The following is a 10,536-nucleotide window of genomic DNA, read 5'->3' on the forward strand; positions in this document are numbered from 1 at the left end:
CCCCCACCGGGGGAGAGAGAAAGACCCTGGGAACCGGTCTCCATCAGCACCTCCTGCCCAGCGTGACTTGGGCTGCTCGCTCTCAACCACTCAGGGCTTCTTCCCCCACAGGCCTGAGTTAGCTGGCTCTGGGTGGCCAGAGAGGGTGGGCATCTGTCCGGCATCCGAGAAGGAGTGAGCCAGGGATGGGGGACAGACGAAGTGGCAGTGCCAGATAACAGGGGCTGGAGAAAGAACAGGATCCCGACCCAGCTGTTGACAAATGCCCCCGGGGCTGCCTGTTGCGTGTGATTTCCTGTCCCATTGTCGCACCCGCAGGTCCCCACAGAGAAGAAGACTGGGAACTGCCAGCCCCAGGGGGGTTTTTGTCACGGGGCCGCCACAGTGCCCTTTGTCTCCCAGAGGGTGTCTGGGTGCTGGGAAGTCCCAACTCAAGGGAATGGAGTTTGCTTTCTTACAGAAGGTGGCTTCCTAGGCTGAGCTGTGGACTTTGCAGACGCCGAGGATGGGCCAGGATAGGAGCTCGGGCGATGTCTGGAGTCCAGCTGGGCTGGTTTCTGGCCTGCTCCTACTTGCCTGCCAGCCGGCTCCCCAGATTTCCCTCCTCCCTCAAGACCAACTGCCTCTGACAGCCGCTTCCTTTGCTGCTTTAATATTTGAGATTTGGGGGAAGAAAGCTTTAAGGGGTCCGGAGTGTCCCTTTGGGGCCCAGCCCAGCACCCCGTTCCCTGCTGCTTTCAGGACTGTTGAGGCTGTGGGCGCGGAGGCTGGAGTTGGGCAGAGTGGGGCAGTGGGCGCACCAGGGCGACTGTTTTCTCCTTCACGCTCTGCCTTCCAGTTCTCCACCAGCCAGCAGGCTCAGAGCACTTTGCGCATGGCAGTTTGGTCTCGGGAAGGACCTCGGAATCTCTCTTTTTAGAGCCAGACAGATCGCCATTGGCTAGCTATGTGAACTCAGACGTGTGTCCAAACCTCTCAAAGCCTTGGTTTCCACATTTGTAAAACACCCTTGCAGGGTGGCTGTATTAGAGGGTAATGTTTTCAGAATGGCCTCTTGCTTACCTGGCACGTAGTAGGCCCTCAGCAAATCTTAGCAATGTGGTTTTGCTGCTCAGAAGCCAGTGCCAGCGTCTCCCCTGAGGCTGCATTTGGGCTGTGGGTGCAGAAAGCAGGGTCAAGTGCTGGGAGCCTTTTCCTCTGGCTGGGTTAGAGTGCACCACCGTCTCCAGCTCAGGTCAAAGCCACTAGCTGCCAGTCGGGAAGCTCCACCTTGCACACGTGCATCTCCCGCCAGGCCTCAAGAGCCCCATGCCTCTACCTCCTCCTGGAAGTTTCTGGAAACTCTTTACCTGACAGTGTGAATGGGTCACCTTTCTGCCTTAGACTGTGGGGGGTGGGGGAGGCGGGTGCTGTGTGACAACACCCAGCTGAATCCGGACAGGAACACCTGTTCAGAGACTCTAAATCAATGACCCCACCCCTGGCCCACTGCCCAGCAGCTGCCTGTTGGGTCAATGAAGCAGGAGAGCTAAGCCGTAGGGCCCTCCCAAGCTGACTTGCTGGCAGAGGCCAATCGCTGGTGGCAGTGCCCTCACCATGATTCTGAAAGTGTGTGTTCAAAAGAAGGGGCGTGTGTTTGAACAGGTTGGAGGCCCTTGACTGTCTGGCTTCCACAGGGTGAAAGAGCTGTGGTCTCTCGTCAGCCATCACAGACGCCGAGCCTGGGTGATTCTGAGTCTCTTGCATCTTCATGCAGCAGTGAGCCCCGAAGGTAAGGTGCAGCCGGGAGGCCAAGGGAGCCACACCCCAGCCAAGCGGAGAGAGGGAGGCCTGCTTTCACCCAGCTCCATTCCACTTGTGTGGGAAGCAGCGATACCCTGGCCTGCTTTGCCAGCTGCCTGCCAGTCAGGCCGCCTGCCAGCCAGGCTGCCACACAGGGAAGCCTTGGCCTGAGAAATGGGCCAGATAGATGCCCTGGCCCTTGCAGCACTCAGAGCCCTCCCTGCTGTAGGGGAGAAGGTGGAGGGGTGGTGCCCGCATGCAGTCTCCAGTGAAATCTGTACCATCCCACCCACATAAGAGGCCACCCTGGAGTCAGGCCCAGTTACCAAAGACAGATGGCCGTGTCCCCTCCATCGCGGCTCAAGGCCACGTGGACATCTGCCGAACCACACCTGCCGTCCCTTCCCTGAGACGGCTCCACGTGCCATCCTAGCTGCCCTCCCAGAAACCACCTTAGCCCCAGTCAGCCGAGCTCCCCCAGGAAGCTGTTCCTGGGTAGAAAATTCTCCTGTGGCATGCTTATCTTTTTATCAGGGAAATATTTTCTTTTTTTCTGAAGAGATTTGTTAATACCCAAGCCAGCCCAAGCCTCCAAGAATGGAAGACGAAGCACTTCCCCATTTCAGGAGCTCACCTGCCTGCCTTAGAGCTCGGGAGCCCTGCAGAGAGTTCTGGAGTAAGAGCGGACCCCTGAGAACATGTTAGCAGCCAGAGGGCTTTGCCTCTAGGAGTGAGAAACGTTCTATGCATTTCTGTTCTTTTTTTTTTTTTGGCCATACCGCGCGGCTTGCAGGATCTTAGTTCCCCAACCAGGGATTGAACCCAGGCCCTCGGCAGTGAGAGCACAGAGCCCTAACCACTGGACCGCCAGGGAATTCCCTGAGCTATGCATTTCTGAATTCAAAGGTTGAGTTTCTAACATGGGCTTCTGTGCTGGGGGATGGGCAGCATCAGTAAGTAAAACAGTCTCTGCCTTCAGAGAAATTATATCCTGAGGGGAAAGCAGACAAAAAGAATGCGAACAAACAAAATGATACCAAATGGGCTAAGTGCTGTGAGGGTGCGGTGCTGAGGGCAGAATGGGGACCAGGCTCAGGGTGGGTGGGCAGCGAGGGAGGGCCTCCCACTGCCTGGAGGAGACCCATGAGCCAGGTAAGGTGCCTTACCCCAGTGCCTAATGCCAGGGTGACCAGGTGTTTGTGTTTGCCTGAGACACTTCTCATGTATGCCTGCTGTCCCAGTGTTGTTGGCAATAGCACTCCTTTTCCCTCTCAGAAGTGGTCCAGTCCCCAAGATGTCCAGGTCCAGAAAAATGGAAAGCCAGGGCCAACTTACTAAGCTAAGTGGCAGTGGAATATACTATTTGGGAGCTTGGACATGGGGGGTACCCCGCATGGGACCACATCCCAGCTCTGCCACTTACTAGGTGCGTGACCTGGAGCAAGTTACTTTACCTCTCCAGCCCTCAGTTTCTCCATGCGTACAGTGGGGATAATAATAGTACCTGTTTCATGAAGGAGATATGAGGATGAAATAAGTCAATAGATATAAAGGGCTTAAAACAATGTCACGTGTTTAGCAAATGCTCTGTACACGTTAGTTGTTTGTGTTTCCCAGTTATTCCTGGATGCCTCGGAGCCAGGCCAGGATGTCCCAATTGTTACCCAATTGGCCTCCCATCCCACAGCTCATGTTTCGGTTCCCTGACAGGCAACCAATGGGAAGAGGCAGGGAAATCGTTCACAGCTAATCATGACTTGGTTGTAATCTAAATTTATATCCATATGCATATCTGAGCAACTGGAGGTTTTTCTAGTGCCTCTAATCTGTACCAGATGGGTTTCAATAAGAAAAGTGTATTTCCCAGAAGAAAGTCCTAAGCCCTGCCTCTAACAGAAGTCACCTGACCCCACGTGGAGATTCTGCCAGGGGTCGGCTACAGGGTCTGAGGCAGCGGGGCTGCCAGAAGAGATAGGCCCCGGGGTCAGAAGAGAGATGCCTGCCCGGCTCTGACTCCAAGCTGAGCCAAACCATTCTGGTTTACCAAGCAATTCTAGAAAGATAATTAGTCCAAGATGTGAACCAGACTAGAATCGCTTCCTTTGTACTGGGAGTGGAATCTGACTTCATTTGGGACAATGTTGGTTTCATTCTCCATGGATGTTTTGGCTTGGTGTTCGGCCACTGTGGCCCTCCAGAAATCTTGGGGGACCTGTGGTGAGGGCCTCAGAGCTGGCAGAGCAGAGCCGACCTTGACCTTCCTAGAGCATCTCTGCTTGAAGAGCTGTCACTTGATTGGGAAAAGCTTGGCATCTTCTCAGGTTCCTGACGGTGCCACTTGCCAGCTCCCAGCCCAGGCAGCACAGCAGGGTAGGGCATGGAAGCGGCGTGCTTCCCAGCAAGGTCCCTGAGAACGATGGATTCGGGGGAAGGTCACCCCATTCAACGCCAGTGCTCAGCAGTGATTCCCACTGAAGGTGGGGCAGAGTCAGTGCAAGAATTTAGGGCTGAGAGTGGGAGACATTCTGGCTACCCCCTCCCTTGACCATCACCTGCAGCTGTGTAGCTGGTGGTCCCTGTGAGATTCCTTTCCTAGACTAAGGATGCTCACAGGCAGGGTGGGCTCTAAGGTATCATGGGCCTCCCCAGACCCTCCCAGCCAGGCCTGCACCCCAGAGTCCTGTGTCCTCCCAGCCAACGGTGGAAGTTAAGAAACCACAGCCCGGTTTCCCAGGGCTGAGCTCAGGCCGGGTCTCGAGGCCCTGCCCAACCAGTGGGCACCTCCCAGATCTGCCTGCCTGAGGGGACATACCTGCTGGCCCCAGACTTGGCCTGCCAGTTGAGGACAGAGGCACAAGGCCTTCTCACGCCTGGGCCTCCAGTTCCAGGCTTGTGCCCCATCTACCAACCTGACTCTCTCCCTAAGGCCCCTGCCCACCTCAAGGAAGAACAGAGCCTGCTTTGAGCTGGAAATTGGAGGCGTTTCCTGTTTCATGTTGTTAAGACACTGCTTATAGGACTGTAATCCCAATAAATCATATGCTTGCTGAGTGGGGCAGAGGTTTTTGTTTTTCCCCAGGCTGCAGGGACCTCTTAAAACCAAGGCCTTAAGAAGTTTATTCTCTTTCATTTTTTTAACAGGCAAAAATGGCTTTTGCAGGCCTGGTCCTATTGAAGGGCCTTGTGAGCCCACTGGCTTGATATTCTCAGGCTCATCTGTATGATTAATTTAAAGAGAGAGGAAGAGAAACTGAGTCACGACACATAGGGCTGGGCCCCCTGTTGCTGCTGAAGGGCTCTGTGACCTTGGGTGAGATGCGCGGCCTCCCCAGGTCTCTGTTTCCTCCTCTTCGCCCCCTTTCCTGTTAAAGACCCGTTTTCTTTGGTGTATTTTGCACCTCCCCCACGTGACATTAGTTGCTATTTTATGCACACAAAGACAAATGCTCCCAGTCGGTGACCCTTTTAAGTGGCTTTGTTTGTCACGGTAGCAGCCTGACCGGATGCGGATGCGCTTGCATGTGTGTGTGTGCACGCACGCGCGCACGGGTGTGTGGTGTTTCTGAGGTTGGTTAGGCCGCCAACGGCATTTAGGGGCGGCAGGTCCCTCACAGTTATCCCGTGCACACCCCGTCACCACCTCGCACGTTTCTGACCCCATGGCCCCTGGGTCTGTGTTGTCGTTGTCCCTTCCCCTCTTCAAGGTTCTTGACAGCCCAGGCCGAGGGTCTGCACTGCCAGAAACGGTCTCCAGATCACACTCCACTTAGCGGTTGTGTTTGTTGCTCTGTTTTATGAGTGGGTGGTGGGCAGCTCGCTGGCAGGCTTTTGCAAGCTTTACATGTTTATACTTGCTGGAGGGTTGGGGTGTGTGGAGAGGGAATTGGCTGGACTTGAAGAAGGCTGGAGCTGAGGCATTTAATAGGACCCTATATTCCTATTAGGACCCTAGATTCCTATAGCCTTTTCTGCTATTATGTATTTTCTCTATCAACAGACACTAAAATGGTAGTAATAGTTAACCTTTACCAAGAACTTACCATGTGCCAAATGCTGTGCTAAGCCCTTTATGTACATAACTTCTGACCATCTTGTGAGGTGGTCCTGTTATTTACACCCATTTTGCTGATGGGGCAACTGAGGCTAAGAGAGGTAAAATAACTTGCACAGGATCACAATTTAATTCATTGAGAGTGCAGTGGATTGCAGCCTAGGGCAGTCTCCCACCAGAGCCTATGCTCTTGACCTCTGTAGAGTAGGTACAGCTATTGTCATGTGGAGGCTGTGAAATAACAGCAAAAGGGTTTCTCGTGACGGAAAATGTCTAGAAACCACTGACTTAACGCCATCTTTAAAAGAAAAACAGGCCCAGAGAAGGTAATGATCTGCCCAAGGTTACAGAGCCAGTTCGGTTGCTTCCTAAAACTAGGGCTGTCTCCCAGTGAGGATTCAGTGTGGGATACTCAGATCCTTAGGCCGGGAGCATGCATATAAAGCACACACCATTCTAGAACTGGCTGGACTGGGACAGAATCCCAGCCCCACACCTGAGAGCAGCCTTGCCTTAGGGATCGACTACATTTGTCTAAGGCAGTGGTTCGCAGTGAGACTTCTCAGGAGTCCACAGGGTCAAAATTATATTCACAATAATAAGGTGTTATTTGCCTTTTCACTCATTTTCTCACAAGTTTCCAGGGAGTTTTCCAGAAGCTGTGTGACATGTGAGCATAGTATCACTCCGATGGCTGACGGAATATGAGTTTGTGTATTCAGATGTTTGAAGTCCTCTGTTTTAATTTCTGATACAATAATTAGCGCTAGAACAATACACATAAATAAAAGCTCTTTGGGGGGCCTCAGTAATTTGTAAGAGTACAAAGGGGATCCTGAGGCCAAAGTGCTTGAGAACCGCTATTCCATGGTGCCAGACCCAGCAAAGGGGAAAGTTAGTGGCTTGCAGCCACACTCAGCCTAGGGAAAAGGCAAGAAGAGGGAAACAGGCTTTTTTCTCTGGGAGGGAACCAAGCAGAGAGACCCTGGGGACGACGCATACTCAGTCATTCCCAGCTTTGCTCCTCTAGAGCCTTTTCACTCCACAGTTAGGATGCAGCCATGGCCGGTACAGATGGGAGTTTTTGTAGGGATTTTCCAGAATGTCCAGTAATGCAGGCCAGTTTCTCAGCATACCCAGTGGGCTAGATGAAATTACCAGAAAGGAAATAGTAGCCTGGAACCCACAGGCCAAGGGAAGGATGTTACTGAGAAAGTCCATGAATTGCTTGTCATTTTACCTTCCTATGGGCCGCAGGTCATGGAGGTGGGTAGACCAAGGAGAAAGGCCTGAAGAGGTCATTTGGGGGGCTGCAATGGCCTTGTTTGTGGACAGGTGGGCACCAGCCACCACCCCAGTGGCAGAGTGACAATTTTAACCCTGAAGGATTTTTGTATGTTGAGAATATTAATCAGTGTGCAGTTCAGGAAACAGAAAACACCTTAGGTGTTTTAAACAGAAAGGGATTTAATGCAGGGAATTCGGTGCCGAAAGAATCACTGGAAGGACTCAAGGAGCAGGTTCAAGGCTGAGCCTCCAATAATGACTCCAAGGATAATACAAAACTTACTATCAGGGCGGCTACTCCCTCGGAGATAACCCTGGGAACTGCAATTCAGGATTGAAGCTGGAGTCAAGAAGCTTCTGCCATTGCCTTCAACAGCAGTACTGCTGCCTCTGGAGCACTCAGGAAGTTGGGAAATGGACACCGGAATGCTCTGCAGGGGGGAAAAAAAATCCCTCATGTTTTATGAGTTGGCTTGCTAGCAGAAACAAGCAAAGGGGACGCAAAGGTGGCCTCCGCCTCACATCCGTTTTCCAGATCTCGTGCAGCTTCGTCTTAATGGTGAAGCCTAATTTGCAAAGAAGTCTGGGAAATGTAGTTTTCAATTTTCCACGTCTTCGGCTAAGATGGTAAAATGGAGGCTGAATGAACCAATCCCCAGTATCTGCCCACCTGTTATCAACACGGCGTCTTTTCATGTGCCGAGTTATAAGAGGCACAAGGCAGCGGGAGAATGAATCATGACACCATCTGATTAGACTTCATGGTTTCCTGAGTTCCCTCTTGGATTTCCCGTAGTGCAGCTGGGAGATGCTGCTTAGAGCGTTCATGGCCACACTCGGCTCTTTGTCTTGGCCGTTGGCCACGATAGGGAAGAATGGCTGGCGAATCCACGAACTGTCTTTTTGTTCACCCTTCAGTCTCCAATGCTGGTGGTTTAGATAAAAACCTTCCCCTTGGGTCAGAAGGACTGGCATGTAGGAGTATGTCTCTGAGCTCGCCTTTGTAGCGTTGGAGTGTAAGAATTGTAAGATTCCAAAATGACATCTGGAGGGAATTCAAATGGGCATTCACAATTAAAGAAGATCTTGGAAACGGGAGTAATTCACAAAGGGACTGTTGTTCCTTCCTGGATTCTACAAGCTCCCCCGCCCATAGGGTCCTGGCTTCCCACTCTAACGAGTCCACGTTGTGACTCTGAAAAGTATATGCCATTCTTTTCTGGGCAGAAACAGGACTCGGTCCAGAACTGATAACTTGGATGCATTATGCCACGTTCCTGATGCTTAGCCATCCTTGCAGTCATTCGGTTTATTGAGGATCTGTTGTGTCTAGGACCTGTGCTGGGTATATTTTAGAGAACCAGAGATGAGGAAGGCATCGTTCTTGTCCTGAAGAGGAATAATCTAGTCAGGAAGATGAGACGCATTCATTCTGGGATAGAATTCTAAGGGATCTTGGAGAAGGAAGAGATTATTTTCTTTGGAAAAGGGATGTGGGAAGGCTTCTAGAAAGAAGTGGCGTTGGAACTAAGCCTTGAAGGAGAAATAGGATCTGGATGGGCAGAGGTGAGAGCTGGTTCGTTCTTGTGAGGAGGTGGGAATGGGCAGGGTGGGCTTGAGAACCACGAATGCCTGATGGTCAGATGTGTCCTGATGAAACGTGTGAGCCAGGCTTGGAAAGTAAGTTGAGTGAGGTTCTGGGCATCCTTGAAGGCCAAGGCTACAAGGCTTTCCCAGCCTGTGGCCGCCTTGTCACCATAGTGATTGGTACACTCAGTGCACCAGTGAAATGACTCTAACCTAGAAATATTTTCAGAAATGACAGAACCAGGACATCAAAATAATTTCCAAATGAACCACTTTCAAGAATCCCGTCTGATTCTCTTTTTAAATGAATGAATGAATGAATGAATGAATGAAAGAAAGCATCCTTTGCCCTCAAGAAGAGAAGCTTTGCAAACTTTGAAGATGACCTAAGCTTTTGAGATCTGAGATCAGTCATGTGAGGGCATCTTTAGGTGATTCCCTGCAATTGATTTACTCAGGAGCTGAGGGGAGAGGATGGAGGTCGTCTTCCTGGACCGAGTACCTCTTTGCGTGTCTAGGGGAAAGATGGCGACAGCAAGGGCCTAACGCACAAGGATCCCAGGGTATCAGATGAAGTGGGGTGTGGAGGGGGCATGGGGGGCGGTAGGCATGAAGCCAAGACTGGCGGTCGGGGCCCCTCCACAGCATGGGGTCTGCTGGGCTGTGGAGTGGTCTTCCGAGGTCTTCACCGTGGGAGATGGGCCGGAATGGGCGGAGGACAGGAGTCAAGCTTGGTGGGGTAGGGACGGCAGGGCCTGGGGCGGGGAGGGACCGGCCCTGAGCGGCAGGACCATGGTATTGCTCAGCACCAGGCGGCACTAGTCGCTGTCCTGTGAATGGTGCCCCCTGCTGGCACCCAGAACACCTGTGACCGGTGCCCCCTGAGTTTGTAGCTCAGAGGCCTTGCTGAACCAACCGCCTCTCCCTGCCTCCTCCTAGCTGCCCCACACCGTGGCCATGGGGTTCTGGGTGTGACATAGGTCCTGGGACAGGGCCTCCCTGGAGGACCTCAGACGCCAGCCTGGGGCCACCCTGCCTGCCACAGGAAGCGACATAGGCCCACCTCAGCCCGGGGGTCAGCTGAGGAGGGAGTGGCTGTCAACCACACACAGGTAGCGTGCCATGTGTCGTCCCATGTGGCCTCACGGTGATCCTGAGAAGTGGGGACTGCCCCATCTCATAAGTGCAGAAGAAAACAGCCTCGGGGTGTTGTCTGTGAGAATGAAGGGGCACAGCTGGGTTTGGAGCCTGGGTCTGTTCGACTCTTTCCTCTGCACCCCAGCACCCAGAGGGCAGGCGTCCTCTCCCCTCTGCAGAGAGGGGGACCCCGTCTGAATTCTGTGGAGGGGACAGGAGTCCCCAGTTCCACATGCTGGCAAGCCCCTTCCTTGATGGGCCACCTAAGGCCCTCAGGCTCTGCTCGTGGCCCATGACAGGGATTCCTTCCGAGTCCTGACAGAGCTCCTGTAGAATGGGGCAGATCGCGTTCTCCATGAGAAGAGTCAGGCCCCCTCCACCTCCCACAGCCGGAAGGCTACAGGGGACCTAGCCTCCGCGGCTGTCCTGAGAGTGGGTGCTGAAGGGGGTCCCCTTCTGTGCTTCAGGGAGCAGCCCGCCCAGGCCTGACCCCCTCTCTCTGCTGCCTCCCAGGCCCTTCATGCTGCTGCCGCCGCTGATGGAGTGGATGCGCGTGGCCATCACCTACGCAGAGCACCGCCGCAGCCTCACCGTGGACAGCGGCGACATCCGGCAGGCGGCCCGGCTGCTGCTGCCCGGCCTGGACTGTGAGCCCCGGCAGCTCAAGTACGGAACCAGGGAGGCGGGGTGGG

At 53.3% G+C, this 10,536-nt stretch overlaps 1 protein-coding gene across 2 annotated transcripts in view; it reads left to right on the plus strand.

Moving 5' to 3' along the window:
- The window catches only part of ABTB2 (ankyrin repeat and BTB domain containing 2), a 180,802-nt gene that overhangs the window by 150,485 nt on the left and 19,781 nt on the right, over positions 1-10,536 (plus strand). For both annotated transcript variants that reach the window (XM_007468075.1, XM_007468076.1), the window contains one exon: positions 10,358-10,510. In XM_007468075.1, the coding sequence (XP_007468137.1) occupies positions 10,358-10,510 (153 nt within the window). The remainder of the gene's footprint in view (positions 1-10,357; positions 10,511-10,536) is intronic.

The sequence above is a fragment of the Lipotes vexillifer genome, unplaced genomic scaffold, assembly GCF_000442215.2.
Source record: "Lipotes vexillifer unplaced genomic scaffold, Lipotes_vexillifer_v1.1 scaffold451, whole genome shotgun sequence".
Classification (NCBI taxonomy): Eukaryota; Metazoa; Chordata; class Mammalia; order Artiodactyla; family Lipotidae; genus Lipotes; species Lipotes vexillifer.